This window comes from Lepus europaeus, chromosome 1 (assembly GCF_033115175.1).
Source record: "Lepus europaeus isolate LE1 chromosome 1, mLepTim1.pri, whole genome shotgun sequence".
Lineage (NCBI taxonomy): Eukaryota > Metazoa > Chordata > Mammalia > Lagomorpha > Leporidae > Lepus > Lepus europaeus.
The window spans coordinates 120,429,330-120,449,228 of record NC_084827.1 but is presented as its reverse complement, the minus strand read 5'-3'; the positions used below and the strand labels follow the sequence as shown (position 1 = coordinate 120,449,228).

At 37.5% G+C, this 19,899-nt stretch overlaps 1 protein-coding gene across 1 annotated transcript in view; it reads right to left on the bottom strand.

The window, feature by feature from the left end:
- The window catches only part of AGPS (alkylglycerone phosphate synthase), a 139,446-nt gene that overhangs the window by 20,229 nt on the left and 99,318 nt on the right, over positions 1 to 19,899 (bottom strand). Inside the window, exons 15-18 of the mRNA XM_062188360.1 lie at positions 15,536 to 15,605; positions 13,780 to 13,841; positions 8,578 to 8,667; positions 1,886 to 1,985 (exon numbers count right to left, since the gene is read on the bottom strand). Coding sequence (XP_062044344.1) covers positions 1,886 to 1,985; positions 8,578 to 8,667; positions 13,780 to 13,841; positions 15,536 to 15,605 — 322 coding nt within the window. The remainder of the gene's footprint in view (positions 1 to 1,885; positions 1,986 to 8,577; positions 8,668 to 13,779; positions 13,842 to 15,535; positions 15,606 to 19,899) is intronic.

The window sequence follows — 19,899 nt, the reverse complement described above, 5'->3', positions numbered from 1 at the left end:
GCTGCACGGCATGGAATATTTTGTGTACACACACTGAAGCATTGCACTGTACCCTATAAAGATAAACATATAAAGTATTATATGTTAATCATAGCTAAAAAACTTAGAGAATGGGGGCAGTGCTGTGGTGCAGCGGGTAAAGCTCCCACCTGCAGTACCAGCACCCCATATGAGCACAAGTTCGAGCCCCATCTGTTCCACTTCTGATCCAGCTCTCTGCTATAACCTGGGAAAGCAGTGGAGGATGGCCCAAGTCCTTGGACCTCTGCACCCTCATGGGAGACCAGGAAGCTGCTCCTGGCTCCTGGCTTCGGATTGGCACAGCTCTGGCTGGTGCAGTTATCTGGGGAGTGAACCAAAGGATGAAAGACCTTCCTCTCTCTCTCACTCTGCCTTTCAAATGAATAAATAAATCTTAAAAAAAAAAAAAAAAAAAAAAAAAAAAAAAAAAAAACCTTAAAGAACTCTCATTACTTAAGATTTAGGTTCTTTTCAAATGAATTATAAATATGCTAGCCCTTGCTCTAAGAACTTACATTTCAACAAATTACTTCAAATAAAGCAGTTACCATCTGTGATCAGCAGCATTTAAGAGAATGGCAGTTTGGACTGGGAAAGAAGGAACAATGTCACACTGTAGTACTGCAGGAGAAGGAGTTCTGGATAGCCAGAGAGCAACATCAGAGCACTGAAAGGCTGAGTGATGAAAAAGTACTCAAACTTTTGGGAGTGACAGATATGGTCATCATTTTGATTGAGGGGATGGTCTCACAGGAGACTATATTATGTCAAAATTCAATTTGCACACTTTATTATTTGACTTATCTATTTGAGGAGAGATACTAATGGTGAGGCTGAGGGTGTAGGTGAGGAAGAAGAGGGGAAGGAGTTCCCATTTGTTGGCTAACTTTCCAGAATCCCACAATGGCTAGGACCAGCCTGGGCTGAAACCAGGAGCTGGAACTCAATTCCGGTCTCCCGCATGGGTTGCAGGAACCCAATTACTCAAGCCATCATTGCTGCCTTCTAGGGGCTGTATCAGCAAGAAGATGGAACTGGAGTCAGAGGCAGGCATCAAACCCAGGTATTCTATGTGTAGCACAAGTGTCATAAACTCCCACCTCAAATTGTATATTTTAAATTGTACACTTTAAAAACTACAGTGCACAATGTCTTTCAATTATATTTCAAAAAAATTGTAAAAAAAAAAAAAAAGAAGTGGGGTGGGGTGAGCCAACCAAGTCATTTTGTGGCTTAGATCTAAAAGTGTGTGGTGCCATTTAAAGTACCTTGTAGTGCTATCTTTGGCAGGTACTCAATGGAGTTAAAACACCAGGATATCTGAGTTTTTAAGACATCTCATCTTCCTACAAGTTCCTCCATAGTCTAGTCTGTGTCTTCAACTCTAGGTACACTTGTAAGGAGAAATATTGGCCGTCAACAGAAGGCTTTATAAAAATTAGCTGCTTAAGGACATTTCAGAAATGTAACATAAACTACTAGCAAATGAACATACACTGATGACATCTCAACAACCCAGAACAAAAAGGTTGCTGACCTAAACTTACAGCTATGGCCTAGAGATGGGCAGGCTGCCAAAGTGATGTTAGGGATCCCTATACCACAGGCATTTCTACTGTCACTTAACGCAATCAGTTACTATGTGCTATAAGAAACAACCAAAGAATCACAGACTACAGGTACACAGAATATTAATTTTAGACTCACAATTCAGCACATAAGCCAGTGCATCAAATACACCTGACATTTCTACATAGTAGCAAATCAAATGAGATAAATATAATCAAACTAAAATTCATAAATAGTAAAATTTATTAACATTAAGAAAAGAATATAAAAGCAATATGCATGTATGCAGAATTACCTCAGTTTGTTCAAACACGGACAGTGGGTCACTAATTCCTCTGTAGTTAAAGGCAAAATAGAAGTAGATACATGCACCTGCATCGTATGTTTGAGTCACCCTAGAAAACAGAAAAAAAATTCCCACAAGGACTTTAAGTTAAGAGAAACAGATTTCATGTCTAGAAACTTGAAGGCAAAATCATCTGAATGATTAGCTGAAACTATAATCTCGTTCTCTACCCAGCCTCCTACGTCATGGAAGGAATGAGTAGCTTGGCTCTCTTTAGAGATGTTGATGAAACAGGTGAATTAAAGATGCAGTCAGAAACAAACAGACCATTCATTTAAGTGCCACTTTAGTCACTATTTACAAGTACACATTCAGTCTTTTCTCTTGTCTGCATGTTCCACATTACTAAAACTTCTATCGAGAAATAAAACAAAAACTTTTACACATTTCACCAGCATTTTATGATGAAATGCCATTTTCAATGACCTCATTGAAACTGGTTATATATTCCATTCCTTGACCCCATCGCTGCTGAAAACAGAAACATAAAACACATTGAATACACATATGGATATGCCAACACTGATGAAAATCAATTTTAATTATCTTAAAAATCCACACTGGTAAAATGTGGGCAGGTTGTAACTCTTCAGACTACAATAAGTGCTCTGACACTATAAACTAATTATTTGTCTGGATTCTCTTGGCTCAGGAGACTTAAAGATTCTGGGTAGGAAAAACAAGTAAGTCACTAAACTAGAGGTCATAAAAAAGATTGTTCAGCCATGGCTATAATTTAAAAAGTAAATGACAATGAAATAAATACCAATGGCTTTTTTTTTTCCTCTACAGATTGCTTAAATGCACTAGAAGACGCTCTTCTATGGTTAAAACATAATACAGCTTCAGGATAAAGAATGACAAACAGCAATGAAGGATGCTGATAATTCAGGGTTCAGTTTACTAAGCTATCTGATGATGGACTAGATGCTCTGATAAAGAGAACACAAAGACAGAAAATATCAACAATTTTATGCCATTAAAAACGAGTCAAGAGGAAAGTGGTCCTCTTCTTCTTGGCTACCACCATGAATGGCATAAGTGGCTATCCAGATTCACAAGTCAATGACCAAATGTCTGCTTCAGAAACAAACGATCACTGATGTTCTCCACCCTGGGAAGGCAATAATGCCCAAGACAGAAATTTGGGAAAGACCAGCCAAACTGTACAGGTCCATACCAGAGCTCAGGTCATTTCTGTTTGAATTCAGATCTTGTTTTGCTGGTGGCAAAAGAACTGGCTATGGAAGGATTTATAATCCCTAGGATTACACAAAGAAAAATGATCCCAAATATTCCCTTGTAAAACATGGCCTGCATGAGAAGAAAAAGGCCAAGAAAATAGCAAAAGGAATGCAAGAACAAAATGAAAACAAAATGAAAACAAAAGGGGGACTGCAAAGATCTAGGCTGGTGTTGGCAAAAACAAAGAATAAAAAACTCTGCTCTGACTTTATCTATAGTGACTGAGTGACCGTTAACAAGAAAATTAATAAACTGTAAAACCTTAAAAAAAATCCAATCTAGACTCGACTCTACAGATGGAAAATATTAAGGTAATTAAATCACAATGAAGGATTTAAACAAATATTACGAAAACCTGGGTAAGTCAATTGGGAAAGGTACCCAGAAAAGGTATACCTTAATGGAGATTTACAGAAAATGTAAGCTATTGTTTTAGATAAGAAAAATTCCATATTATCAAGGTTTAGGGTAAATCAACCAAGAAATAATAGAGGAGAGTATAAAAGCCAGACATTCAGGAGCAGAAGAAACATGAGAAAATACATGGAGGGAAAAATTGAAGGATGACCTAAAAATAATGACAATTCTAACATCAGGAATCACGGGGAGATGAAAGTCAACAATAGGGGCAGGTGTTTAGCACAGCCATGAAGAGGCTGCTTGGGTTGCCTACATTCATATCAGGGTGCCTGGGTTGACTCTCAGCTCTACTTCCAATTCCTGCTTCCTATTAATGCATACCCTGGGAGGCAGGAGGTGAAGTCTCAAGTATGTGGGTTTCTGCCACACTTGTAGAAGACCTGGATTGAGCTCCAGGCTCCTGGCTGCAGCAGGCATTTAGGAAGTGAATCAGCAGATGGAAGATTTCTGTCTCTGCCTTTCAAATAAAATGAACATTTTTAAAAACAAATAAAACTTGAATTCAATCATAAGGAAATACCAGTCAACTAAAATTGAGGGATATGTTATAAACATAATAAGTAAACATTTTATATAGTCCTGGACTTGATCCTGAACCAGAAAAAAAAGACATCAGTGGGACAAACCATAAAAAAAAAGATTTGTAGATTAGCTAACAGTATTGTTATATACACTATAATCATATATAATTGCATGAGACACAAACACCTGGGAAAGATGGGTTAAAGGTATCTGGAACTATTGGTGTGAATTTTGCAAATTTTTATAAATCAGGATCATTGCCATCACCATTGCCCCTCATTAAAAATTTAAAACCAATGTTCATGTTTTCCCAATCAGTTGGAAATAAACAACACCTCATTATCCTCAGGAAAGATTTTTCTTTCTGACCATTAAAAAGACTCTAAACAGACAAGATAAAACTTGGTGAACTGTCTCAAGCTTTCTAAGCTGCCTCAAAATTAACAGAATAAGAATCTAAAACTCACATGAGAAATGTGCAAATATGAAATATGATGTGATTGGATGAAATACATCATCTTCCCTAAGTTCACATTAATATTAAGGGGTAGATGTGGTCGGCGCCACAGCTCAATAGGCTAATCCTCTGCCTGCGGCGCCGGCACACCGGGTTCTAGTCCCGGTTGGGGTGCCAGATTCTGTCCTGGTTGCCCCTTTTCCAGGCCAGCTCTCTGCTGTGGCCCAGGAGTGCAGTGGAGGATGGCCCAAGTGCTTGGGCCCTGCACCCCATGGGAGACCAGGAGAAGCACCTGGCTCCTGCCATCGGATCAGCATGGTGCGCTGGCCGCAGCGGCCAACGGAGAGTGAACCAATGGCAAAGGAAGACCTTTCTCTCTATCTCTCTCATTGTCCACTCTGCCTGTCAAAAAAGAAAAAAAAAAGGGGGGGGGGAGGTAGATGTGTGGCACAATTGATTAAGTTGTTGCCTGGGATGTCTGTATCTCACATCAGAGTGCCAGATGCAGTCCTGATAACTGCATACTTCCAGTTCAGCTTCCACGTAATGGACCTGGGAGAGAGCAGATGATGGTCCAAACAGCTGGATTCCTGTCACCAACAAAGGAGACCTGGATGGAGTTCCTGGCTCCTGGTTTTGGCCAGGCCTAGTCGCAGTGGGAAGTGAACTAGTAAATGGAAGAGCTCTCTGTCTTTTCTCTCTCTGTCACTCTGCCTTTCAAATAAAACAAATACATCTTTTGAAAAATTAAAAAGATTTGGAAAACAAATTGATCATATCAAATGCAAAGGCATGACCTTAACTAACATACCACCTATGGTAACTTAAATAATATTATGTGATTGAAATATTTGCAGAATTGAAAACTTGGGATTTAATGGGTTAAAACAGCGTCTGTAAACCCATATGTGTACATAAGGTATATGGGTATCCATCAAGAATGCTAGATTATTAAATCATATTATATGTGTGCATATGTATGATATACTAATATATAACTAAACATATTGTGTAGCCCTGGAATGGATCATATGTATACACTCACATATCTGGGTTTTCAAAATGCAATTAGGAAAGCAGTGAAAACAGAACTAAGGTAATCACAGTCAAATCCCCAAATGCATTCACAAAGGTTCCCACAAAGAATTTAATTTAACAGAAGGAGCAAATATAGAGGAAACACTCTTTTTATTACACAATACAAATAGCATCTAATCTAAAATTTTAATGGCCTTTTAGGCCAAATGTTAGGTGCCTCAGAACAGAAGAAATGAACTGTTTAACAATACTGCTGTCAATTTGCCAGCTGTGTTTTTCTGCTAGTGTTAATTCACACTCATAAAAAAGATCCCTTAAATGTTTACATTTTAAGTACCAGATTTACAAAGTTTAAGAAAAATTGGAGAACCATTTTAATTATGAGGACACTATCATTAGAATTAACCACATTCAAATGAAATTTCAAGGATAAATTATTTTGTAACAATTAGTAAACATATACAATTCATAAGAGAATCATTAATATCAATAGAAAATGTAACTAAATATTAATAGAGCATTGTCACTATCCAATAAATCCAGGATCTATATATCACAAAGTTTAGTTTTCAGTAGACAGGCAGAATACTAAATTTAGTTATAAAAATGATGGGCCTGATCAATCAGTAACATGGACAAAAACAAAATGAAAATAATTAAAAACACCTTGTAGAAACCTCAATTTGGGTCTACTTTAGAAGTGACTGAGCTCTAATACCTTTTAATATGGACTAGCTCTATCATTTAAGACACTTAAATTATCCAGACAAGTGATGGTGTGGTTCACAAAGTCACTACATTATTCTTTAATTTCTAAAAACATTATGTAGTTATACTTTTTAGTACTTTTTAAGAGTCCTTTCCTTGTGTCAGACTGACTAGCAGTTCCTTCTCATCTAATTTCTTCAGAAAATGGATCAGATGAGATTAACTAATTCCAGGTAAATCAGAAGAACAAGCATCATGAACAGAAAAACAGATGCTCTTGAACTTACAATGGGATTACATCCCAATAAATCTACTGTAATGTGAAAATATTTTAAGTTGAAAATGTTATAAAGGCACTGACTATCACTAACCTAACTGAATTTCATAGTTTAGTCAAGTCTAAGAACACTTATATTAGCCTATAGCTAGGCAAAATCATCCAACATAAAGCCTTTTTTCAAAAATAAAGTACTGAATATCTCAATGTATTGAATACTATACTGAAAAACAGAATGCCTGTATGAATACATGTTCACACCATTATAAAGTAAAAAATTCTAGGTCAAACCATTGTAAGTCTGCAAACCATCTTACATATAGGAAATGTTGTTGTGCTTAAGTATACTTTGTTTCAGAAATTCAACTTTAGATACACTTAATAGATATACTTTTTTTTTTAGATTTATTTAATTTATTTATTTGAAAGACAGAGTTACAGAGAGAGGTAGAGATAGAGAGAGATCTACCATCCGCTGGTTCACTCCCCAGATGTCCACAACGGCTGGAGCTGCGCTGATCTGAAGCCAGGAGCCAGGAGCTTCTCCCAGGTCTCCCACATGGGTGCAGGGGCCCAAGGACCTGGGTCATCTTCTACTGCTATCCCAGACCATAGCAGAGAGCTGGATCAGAAGTGAAGCAGCTGGACTAGAACCAGCGCCCATATGGGATGCCGATACTTTAGGCCAAGGTGTTAACCCGCTGCGCCACAGCATCGGCCCCTAATAGATATACTTCTAAAAATACTTTATTTTTATATATTTTATATATTTTTATATATTAAGTTGTGCTTTTCTATAATTTGTTCTGATTTCCATTTATTCTCCATTCCAATTAATTCTGTAACTTTTTAAGAAGCCAAATGTTCAACTCACCCTTGACACATTCAATCTCCTGGTATTTACACATAACATCTCCTGGTATTACACATAAAATATCAAAAGACTGAATACAAGGGCAGGTGCGTGGTGAAGGTAAAGCCATCACCTGAAGTGTTGGCATTCCGGAAGGGCGCCTGTTCGAGTGCCAGCTGCTCCATTTCCACTCTAGTTCCCTGCTAATGCATCTGGGAAAGCAGTGGAAGATGGCCCAGGACTTGGGCCCCTGCACCCACATGGGAGACCCAGAAGAAGCTCCAGGTTCCTTTCTTTAGATCAGCCCAGCTGTTGCAGCCATTTGGGAAGTGAACCAGCAGATGGAAGACCTATCTCTCTCTGTCTTTCAAGTAAATAAATACATAAATCTTAAAAAAAAAAAAAAAAAAAGAAAGAAAGAAAACCTCCTTTTGGGCTCCTGTTACTTAACAAAGAGGACAAGATTATCAGTTAGCCACCACTATTCAATACAGAGGATATCAACCACACTTGACATTTTAAACTTATTAAAAAATTTAATAATAAAATCTAAAAGTTAGTTCACATTTCAATCACTCAAGAGTCAATGTGGCTTGTGTCTACTGTATTGGACACTGCATAGAATATTTCCATTTACTGAAGAAAGCTATTATTGGAAAGCACCAAGGTAATTGACACTTAAATCTTTTGCTCTTTTATTCTACTCTCATTCATGTAATCAACACAAAAACTGTTTAAGTATTTTTTTCTCTAATGAGAAAAGACCTGTGTTGACTATGGACACCACTTACGGTTACATGACTAAATTTGTACTTTATAGTTCTAGTAAATGAAGGAGTCCTTTTTTTCCAGGAGCTCAGACACTAGGCTTCTTACTGTCATGCTGCCAAGACAGGGTAGAAGACTCACTCATGGAAGGGAGTTCTACTGAAGCCCTCAAAACTGCTATTAAATCCTAGCAACACAATCTTAACAGTGGTAAGTGCGGTTAGGAAAGCTTGCCAAGTGGAACAGACTGAAGCTCTTCCTCAGCTGGCAAATCATATTTCCCTATCGAGTGAAAAAAAAAAAAACCAGTTTTTCAGGATAAGGAGTATAAGAACAATAAGGAAAACACTTACCTGCATGTGGAAAGAGGAGCAAATTGAACACCCCTCTCTTTGCATTCCCTTATTATTCTTTCTTTGACATTTCTGCAGAGATCTATAACCCTAGAAGACATAAAACAATATTAAGTTTTCAAATGAAAACTACACATTTTAGTAAATTGCTGGCATCCTTCAAGTCTGAAGTTCTCAACTAAATCTTTTATAGTCATTGTTTCAAGAACCACCAAGAGCCTTGATCATGTGAATGAAGCCCTCCACTCATAACTTTAAAGAAGAAAGCCACCATCTGCAGCACTGACATCCCGTATGGGTGCTGGTCTGGCTGCTCCACTTCCCATCCAGCTCCTTGCTAATGTGCCTGGGAAAGCAGCAAAACATGGTCCAGGTGCTTGGTGCCCTACATCCATGTGGGAGACCCAGAAGCTTCTGGCTCCTTGTTTATGTGTGGCCCAGATCCAGCTGTTGCAGCCATTTGGAGAGTGAACCAGCAGATGGAAGATCACTGTCTCTCCTTCTCTCTCTGTAACTCTGCCTTTCAAATAACAAAATCTTTTTTTTTTTAAAGCCCAATATCAAAGTAGATTTAGTTACAAGACCTTTTTTTAGAAATTTTTTTAGAAATTTTTTTAGAAAAAAAAAAAAAGCTATAAAAGAACATGTTGATGAAAGCTCATGTTTGGGTTATGTGACTACCAATCTTTATCCATTTCTACCAAGTCTCTCTTAATTTAAAAATAACTGATTAATAATCATGATGATGGTATACAGTAAATGTTAGTAGCCTATCTGTAGGCCAAAAGTCAACCTGACAGAGACTAAAGTGCTTGTGTAAAGCACCTGCATACTGTGCTACACTGATAGTAAATCTGAAAACGTGAGGGTAGTGCTAATCCTAAAGAAGAAGGATTGATACTATTTGACAATATTGATCTGTTTTTAAATTGATTTTTTTTTAAACTGCACTGTAACACATGGTTATAACCACCTATTTTGTTTCATCTGGAAAAGTAAAACTCTGAAGGTATATATAAACCATTTTATTTCCTGGCCATATACTGATAAGCCCTATTTTTTTATAGAAAGCTTTTATTTAATAAGTATAAATTTCATAATTACAACTTTTGGATTATAGCAGTTCTTCCCCCACTACCCACCCTCCCACCCCTAAACCTTCCCTCCTCCTACACTCTCTCTGATCCCATTCTTCATTAACATTCATTTTTGATTATCTTTATATACAGAAGATCAACTCTATACTAAGTAAAGATTTCAACATTTTTCACCCACATAGACACACAAAGTATGAAGTACTGTTTGAAGACTAGTTTTACCGTTAATTCTCATAGTACAACTCATTAAGGACAGAGGTCCTACATGGGGAGCAAATGCACAGTGACTCCTGTTGTTGATTTAACAATTGACACTCCTGTTCATGGCGTCAATGATCACCTGAGGCTCTTGTCATGAGCTGCCGAGGCTATGGAAGCCTTTTGAGTCCACAAACTCCGACATTATTTAGACAAGGCCACAATCAAAGTGGAAGTTCTCTCCTCCCTTCAGAGAAAGGTACCTCCTTCTTTGACGGCCCCTTCTTTCCACTGGCATCTCACTCACAGAGATTTCATTTAGGTCATTTTTTGCCACAATGTCTTGGTTTTCCATGCCTGAAATGCTCTCATGGGCTTTTCAGCCAGATCTGAATGCCTTAAGGGCTGATTCTGAGGCCAGAGTGGTGTTTAAAGCTCTGTGTTTTAAACCTCGGTCCATTTAGCAACATGAGAATTGAAAAGATAAACTAAGAAACTCAAAAGGCAGGAGTGTTTCTAGTTATAAACTGATCTGGTATAAAAATCAACTTAATAAAAACAGTAACATTTAAATAGACTAAACCATATAAAAGACATTGAAGTTATCTATATATCCAATAATAAAGAATATATGATTAAAACAAATAAGAAAAGGGCTTAAATATTTTATTAACAGGTGTTTTTATGGATGTAGTATCTGAAAAGTTTATAAATTCTAACACAAAATAATGCTCCTAAATTCTGTTTTAATTTATAAGAACTGCAGCTAAATGTAACTTACCATTGTTATGTGTACCTTATTTTGGAATGGTAAAGATGCATATTTTAAAAATATTTAACAAAGCACTGCTTATTGATATTTAATATACCTTTATTTTGAAAACCCAATTTACAAAACAAATACTTTAAAAGTGACTTGTGCCTGAAAAGGCAATGATCTAGAAACATGTGAAGTCAGAGGACCCTCATCCTATAGGCTAGTGTTAAAGATGACCAGTCTCTCTAGCTTAAAAGTCTGACTGTTGATGTACAATGTAATACTTTATCCCTTTTAGTATTTTTTTTGTTCTAGTTAATACTATTAGTTGAACTCTGTAATTAACACACAATTATTCTTAGGTGTTTAAATTTAACTGAAAAGTGATCCCTGTTAAATATAAGAGTGGGAATAAGAGAGGGAAGAGATGTACAATTTGGGACATGCTCAATCGGTCTTGCCCCAAATGGTGGAGTTAGAAATGTGCCAGGGGATTCCAACACAATCCCATCAATGTGGCATGTACCAATGCCATCTCACTAGTCCAAGTGATCAATTTCAGTTCACAATTGATCACACTGATAGTTCTAAGAGTCAAAGGGATCACACAAACAAGACAAGTGTCTGCTAATACTAACTGATAGAATAAAAAGGAAGAGAACAATCCAACATGGGAAGCGGGATACACAGCAGACTCATAGAATGGCAGATGTCCTAAACAGCACTCTGGCCTCAGAATCAGCCCTTAAGGCATTCAGATCTGGCTGAAGAGCCCATGAGAGTATTTTAGGCATGGAAAGCCAAGACACAATGGAAAAGAAAGAAAAAGAAGAAGACCTAAATGAAAGATCTCTGCGAGTGAGATCCCAGTGGAAAGAATGGGGCCATCAAAGAAGGAGGTACCTTTTTCTGAAGGGAGGAGAGAACTTCCACTTTGAATATGACCTTGTCTAACTAAGATCAGAGTCAGCGAACTCAAAAGGCTTCCATAGCCTTGGCAACTCATGACAAGAGCCTAGGGAGATTACTGATGCCATAAATAAGAGTGTCAAATTGTTAAGTCAACAACAGGAGTCACTGTGTATTTACTCCTCATGTAGGATCTCTGTCCTTAATGTGTTGTTCAATGTGAATTAATGCTATAACTAGTACTCCAACAATATTTTACACTTTATGTTCTGTGTGGGTGCAAACTGATGAAATCTTAATATATACTAAATCGATATTCTGTATATAAAGATAATTGAAAATCAATCTCGATGTGAATGGAATGGGAGAGGGAGTGAGAGATGGGAGGGGTGCATGCAGGTGGGAGGGAAGTTATGGGGGGGGAAAAAGTCATTGTAATCCATAAACTATACTTTGGAAATTTATATTTACTAAATAAAAGTTTAAAAAAAAAAAGTCAGAAAGATGAATTAAGTTGTTAAACAGATAACAAAGTTTTTAACTTGTAGCTGCTCCCGGTGGGAGTTTGATGCAACAGCTAAGGTGCTGTTTAGGACACTCATATCCTATAATGGAGTGTCTGGGTTCAAATCCCAGCTCTGCTTCTGACTCCTGCTTCCTGCTAATGTGTATCCTGAAAGGCTGCAGGTGATGGCTTATGTATTTGAGTCCCTGGCGTCCATTGGGGAAGCCCAGCTAAGGTTCCAGGCTCCTGACTTCAGCCTGGCCCTACCCTGGCTGTTGTGGGCATTTGGAGAATGGTCTAGTAGATAGACGAGCTCTATCTCAACTCAATCTGTGTCTCCCATTAGGTGGCTGGAATTGGAAGTGGAGCCAGGACTCAAACCTGGGAAACTCTGATATACAGAATGTGGATATCTCAAGCATGCCAGCTCCTTCTTAAAAATTTTTCAATTACTGAATGGGTTAACAACTCACAAGTTCATTTTAAATAAAACCACTAGATTTCCTCATCAGCTTTTATTGTTAATGCCCTAAAATATATGTGTGTGTACATATGTATTTCCATGAAAGAAACCCTTCTAAAATATATTTCCGTATATCTTATTTGGGCCATTTTTATAATATATTCTAGTAGTAGAATTTTGTTTAAAGTTTTGCTTAAAGTTAAAAATACATCTTGGCACCAGTGCTGTGGTGCAGTAGGTTAATCCTCTACCTGTAGCGCCAGTGGGCACCAGTTCTAGTCCTGGCCTCTCCTCTTCCCGTCCAGCTCTCTGGCCTGGGAAAGCACAAGATAGCCTAAGTGTTTGCACCCCCGCACCCATGTGGGAGAAGCTCCTGGATCCTGGCTTCAGATTGGCATAGCTCTGGCCATTGTGGCCATTTGGGGAGTGAACCAGGGGATGGAAGACTTTTCTCTCTGTCTCTCTCTCATAGTGTGTAACTCTGCCTCTCAAATAAATAAATAAAATCTTAAAAAAAATTAGATTTCTCTCAGACTGCTTAAATTACAAAAGGTCAACCAGCGTTATAATTTCTGAGAATGTTTTAGAGAATATTTATGCATATTAATCACTTAATAATTTTAATTAAAATTAAGTAAAGCCACATAGTAACTTAGTAGTCAAGAAGATTCTTCCATGGGGCTGGCGCTGTGGCGCAGTGAGTTAAAGCCCTGGCCTGAGGCACTGGCATCCCATATGGACGCTGGTTTGAGTCCCGGCTGCTCCTCTTCTGGTCCAGCTCTCTGCTATGGCTCGGAAAGCAGTAGAAGATGGCCCAAGTCCTTGGGTCCCTGCACCCACATGGGAGACCTGGAAGAAGCTTCTGGCTCTGGGCTTCGGATCAGGTCAGCTCTGGCCACTGTGGCCATCTGGGGAGTGAACCAGCGGATGGAAGACCGCTCTCTCTGTCACTACCTCACTGAGGAACTCTGTCTTGCAAATAAATAAAAATAAATCTTAAAAAAAAATTCTTCAAAGTATAAAGTTCAACAATACCTTTGTTCTTTGGGTCTCAAATTTACCTGGAACAACCCCTCCCCACTCCACACACACACAAAGCAGCTTGAAAGCAAGGCATTCTGATGAATGATGAAGATTTTAAGCAAAAGCAGCTACTTTGCTTCAATGTTTTTTCTTAAAATTTTTAAAGTTTACACATCCAAACACAGAAATACCTTAATTCAGCAACTCTAAGATGGAATATGTGAATATCAAGCATTTTACAATATTTTACCTGTCCCAAGGAGCAGAAGTCTCAAAAGATTCTCCTAATACATAGTATTCCAAACCCAAGTCCTGTTAAGACACACACACACAAAAATCAAGATACTACAAGGATGTACAAAGATCAGTAATATTGTTAGCACAACGCCTGACACAGGATAAGAACTCAAATATTTTTCCAGTGAATGGACCCTCTATGCAGCAAAAGACTATGTGCTTGCAAAAAATACTAGTAGAACTGCTTTAATGGCCTAATTAGTAAATCAGCAAATATCAAAAATTGTTCATCAAAAGCAAAAGGGTAGATGAGTGGGGGTTTAAAAGGAGAGTTCGGAAGAAGATATTTTCCTTTCTTAAAATTAACTTTTCTTTAAGAATAAATTTAGGCCAGTGCCACGGCTCACTAGGCTAATCCTCCACCTGTGGTGCCAGCACCCTGGGTTCTAGTCCCGGTTGGGGCACCGGATTCTGTCCGGGTTGCTCCTCTTCCAGTCCAGCTCTCTTCTGTGGCCCTGGAGTGCAGTGGAGAATGGCCCAAGTGCTTGGGCCCTGCACCCGCATGGGAAACCAGGAAAAGCACCTGGCTCCTGGCTTTGGATTGGCGCAGCGTGCCAGCTGTAGCGGTCATTTGGGGGGTGAACCAACAGAAGGAAGACCTTTCTCTCTGTCTCTCCTCTCACTGTCTAACTCTGCCTGTCAAAAAAAAGAATGAATTTAGAAAGTATAGTGTTTTTCTTTGAAGTGACAGGAGAGATAGAACATCTTAAAGTACCTTTGCTAGGAAAATACTCTACAGTGTACAAGACGAAAATACTTCTGTGGTGCCAGCATCCTATACAGCCACCAGTTCGTGTCCTGGCTGCTCATCTTCCAATCCAGTTCTCTTCTAATGGCCTGGGAAGGCAGTTGAGGATGGCCCAAGTACTTGGGCCCCTGCACCTATGAGGGAGACCTGGAGGAAGCTCCTGGCTTTGGATCAGCCAGCTCTAGCCCTGGTGACCATTTGGGGAGTGAACCAGTGAATGGAAGATCGCTCTCTGTCTTTCCCTTTCTCTGTAACTCTGCCTCTAATAAATAAATCTTAAAAAAATAATAATAATAACTCCAGCAAACACAGAACACAATTCAGAATCCTGAGTTTGTTATAGCCAAAGTACCAAAAAAAGAAAAAAAACTAAATAAAGAAATAAAATTTCAAAAGAACAGCTTCATATAAGTAAGTCTACAAGATGTGAGATTATTATGACTCACAAAGTTTCTCTTAAGTAGAAAATCTACAGTTAGGAAATTTTGGCACAAGTGTGGGTGGATTACTTTTCAAATTCTATACAGTAATCATCACCGGTGAACCAACAGCTACTTGTAATCAAGTCAAATATCACTTTTTAAAGACATGGTTAAAGATTTATATATCTTGGAAACATTATAAATCAAATACAAAATGTTGCTTAAAAAATAGCTTGATCTAACCAAGTAATGATAGGAATGGCATTATTCTCAACTTTCAGAGAATGGCTCCATTTTTTTTTAAGATGAGAAAGACATATTAAATTATTTTAAGTTCCTCAAAAGCATATACTGAAGGTTTAAATGGACTTCTGTAGATTCCTAGCTAATCCAGAGTGCATGTGAAAATGATATGCTAAATTAGAAGAGCTTAGACTTTAACAAAATAAAGACAACTTCATTCACTCAAAGTAAAAAAAAAAAAAAAAGTGTTATTCACAGCATAAACTAAATGGCCAGGCAAATAGGATATAACTTACTCGAATGTACGCAATGACATAGGTGAGTAAATAACCTCTCTGTCCATTATCTTCTCCGGTAGCCAGCCCACTGTAATTGAAGAACAAAATCAACACATGCTAAATGAACTAAGAAATATCTAAACTAACCAAACTGACACAGTACCTCAAGATAACTGCTTAACACTTTAATATGTATTACTCTGCAACTCATTTTTATCTTAACCTCAATTTTATGTATATCAAACAGCTGTCAAGAGATAAGTTTGCATAAGAAAAATGTGAAAGAACTTTTAATACTTCAGTTTATTCATTAATTTCAAACTTTATTCCACCAAATAAAACTGACTCATTTGAACTCAACTACTTCTCTCCACATTCTCAAAAGAGCAGTGCAAGAATTAACCATGAGAAACAAGTTCAATAAAATGAAATAATTCCCATAAGCATAACATCCTTATAATTCCACACCTGATCTCTCATGATGGGTTGCAGTCAAAATGAAGGCTTAAAACACTGTATAAAGTTATCTTCAGGCTATATGTATAAGGTATATATGAAACAAATGAAGGTCATACTTAGATTTAGGTCCTGTCCCCAAGACATCTCATTGCATAGACACAAATATTCCAAAATCCAAATAAAACAAAATACTTCTGGGTCTCAAGCATTTTGGATAAAGGATATTTAACCTGTATTAAACTGTTATTCATATCATGCTAGTCATAATTAAAGAAGTGTGATAACTGACTAGGAACTCCCAAATACCAAAAAAGTTTCTAAAATATTTGAGCATATAATATTTTGGGTATTAGATATGATGTTTACTTTATGGAGTTTATTATTTAAATGAGAGAAAACATGCCATCACAGAAATATTAAAGTTTATAAAGCAATGCACAGACAAGTGCAAGAGCAACAGGTAAGGTTTTATCACTGTAGACATATACCACCCTTACAATTTGAAAATAATTTTACAGAAATTGTATTTGATTATCTAGTTAGAATTAATCCCATATAACATATAATTCTGTTCAAGTACTTTGGTGAGTGAACATTCTTCTTACTTGAAAAGTCAATAAACAATAATAGCTTCCCAATACCTTTAGTAAGTATAGTTTTTAATTATGCTTTTTCGATTATAAAACAAATTAAATGTTAACACACTTTAGTTTGCTAAAGGAAGAATCAAATCTGTTATGGCCTCAATTAACATCTTATAATTAAATTCTTTCTTTTCCTGAAGTTTTGTTGGATTTGGTGGTAAGTAAACAATATACTGTGAGGTCTCCTCATTTTATAAAAATACTGTAAGGCAATTTCAGGCTAGAATATACAGGCTAAATCAGAATTTTCCTCCACTATTATATGTGGAGATATGCAAATTAGCATCATCCAAAAGGGATAGGAATGACTTGATAGGAGCAGCTCTGGAGTAAATGAGGATAAGGTATAACGAAATGAAGGGAACTGTTTGTATAAATGGAATGTTCATGAACAAAGACAAAACTTAGGTCAAGCAGACAAAAATGAAAAATAAGAGACAGAAGACAACTCTTGTCTGGGTATGAGGCTGGACATAGAGTTCTAAAACAAAAGGGAAACAAGTCAGAAAACTGCCATGGCAAGTCACGGAGGAAAACAGCTAAGCAGGATAAATGTCAAAATCCCAGTCATAAATGCTGACAGGTAATGTTTATTCTGCTCAGCTCTTAAAAAAGTTAAAGTGTATTATTAGCCAACATGGATAAAACAACCCAGGTAAGATTGTCCAGTATGTGGCTATTATATTCTAACTGGGTCATATGTGTTCAAAGGTATTTATTTAAGAATCGTGGAGTGGGACTGGAAGGCAAAGAGGAAAATTGGCTAACCCCTTAAAATGTTCTGAATGGCTGGGACTACTTCATTAAAAATAATTATTCGCAAACTATAATACAGATAAAGGATTGATAACCAGAATCTACAAAGAAATCAAGAAAATCCACAACAACAAAACAAACAACCCACTGAAGAGATGGGCCAAGGACCTCAATAGACATTTTTCGAAAGAGGAAATCCAAATGGCCAACAGACACATGAAAAAATGTTCAAGATCACTAGCAATCAGAGAAATGCAAATCAAAACCACAATGAGATTCCATCTCACCCCGGTGAGAATGGCTCACATTCAGAAATCTACCAACAACAGATGCTGGAGAGGATGTGGGGGAAAAGGGACACTAACCCACTGTTGGTGGGAATGCAAACTGGTTAAGCCACTATGGAAGTCTGTCTGGAGATTCCTCAGAAACCTGAACATAACCCTACCATACAACCCAGCCATCCCACTCCTTGGAATTTACCCAAAGGAAATTAATTTGGCAAATAAAAAAGCCATCTGCACATTAATGTTTATTGCAGCTCAATTCACAATAGCTAAGACCTGGAACCAACCCAAATGCCCATCAACAGTAGACTGGATAAAGAAATTATGGGACATGTACTCCATAGAATACTATACAGCAGTAAGAAACAACAAAACCCAGTCATTTGCAACAAGATGGAGCAATCTGGAAAACATCATGCTGAGTGAATTAAGCCAGTCCCAAAGAGAAAAATATCATTTGTTTTCCCTGATCGGTGACAACTGAGCGCCAAAGGGGAAACCTGTTAAGTGAAATGGACACTATAAGCAACAATGAACTGATCAGCTCCTGTCCTGACTTTAGATGTACAATGTAATACTTTATCCTTTTTATTATTATTTGTTGTTGTTGTTGTTCTAGTACTAGTGGTTGAACTCAGTAATTAACACACAATTATTCTTAGGTGTTTAAATTTTAACTGAAAAGTGATCCCTGTTAAATCTAAGAGTGGAAAATGAGAGGGAGGAGATGAACAATTTGGAACATGCTCAATCGGACTGGCCGCAAATGGTGGAGTTAGAAATGTGCCAGGGGATTCCAACACAATCCCATCAAGATGGCATGTACCAATGCCATCGCACTAGTCCAAGTGATCAATTTCAGCTCACAATTGATAGCTCTGATAGGTCTAAGAGTCAAAGAGATCACACAAACAAGACAAGTATCTGCTAATACTAACTGATAGAATCAAAAAGGGAGAGAAAGATCCAACATGGGAAGTGGGATACACAGCAGACTCATAGGATGGCAGATGTCCTAAACAACACTCTGGCCTCAGAATCAACCCTCAAGGCATTCAGATCTGGCTGAAGAACCCATGAGAGTATAGCAGGCATGGAAAGCCAAGATATCATGGAAAAAAAAAAAAAAAAGACCTAAATGAATGATCTCTGTGAGTGAGATCCCAGTGGAAAGAACGCGGCCATCAAAGAAGGAGGTACCCTTCTCCGAAGGGAGGAGAGAACTTCCACTTTGACTATGACCCTATCGGAATAAGATCAAAGTCAGCGAACTCTAAAGGCTTCCATAGCCCTGGCAACTCATGACTAGAGCCTAGGGAGATTACTGACGCCATGAACAGGAGTGTCAAATTGTTAAATCAGCAACAGGAGTCACTGTGTACTTACACCCCATGTGGGATCTGTCCCTAATGTGTCGTCTAAAGCCAAGTGATGCTATAACTAGTACTGAAACAGTATTTTTATACTTTGCGTTTCTGTGTGGGCACAAACTGATGAGGTCTTTACTAATTATATACTGAAGTGATCTTCTGTATATAAAGAGAATTGGAAATGAAAAAAAAAAAAAAACCTGGTGTTAAAATGGAAATGGCATAGAAAATTAATTAATTTGAAAAAAAAAATTATGTAGGATCTCTGTCTTTAATGTGCTGTACATTGCTATTTAATGCTATAATTAGTAATCCAATGGTAGTTTTTTCACTTTATGTTGCTATATGGGCAAACTGTTGAAATCTTTACCTAATATATACTAAACTGATCTTCTGTATACAAAGAGAATTGAAAATGAATCTTTACATGAATGGAAGGGGAAAGGAAGCGGGAAAGGGGAGGGTTGCGGGCGGGAGGGAAGTTATGGGAGGGGGGAAGCCATTGTAACCCATAAGCTATACTTTGGAAATTTATATTCATTAAATAAAAGTTTAATAAAAAAATAATTAATTTAAAGCTAATGAGGTGGTGGGAATAGAAGATAAAAAGAAAGAGAAAGCAAAAGTTAAATTCACTAGGGTCCTCATTCAAAATAAAATAATGAGCGACACTAACGTATGAAAAGTTTAGTAGAGAGGAATCTGGTTGTGCTTTCCTCTGGCTTGTTACGCAGAAAGAGAAAAGACTGCACACTGAGGGCTGCACGGTGACAACATAAATAAAAAAATATGCCTGAATCCTCAGTGATGAGAACAAACTTAGTGCATACAGAAAACCAGGGAAAGCAAGGACATTTGCTAGAAAA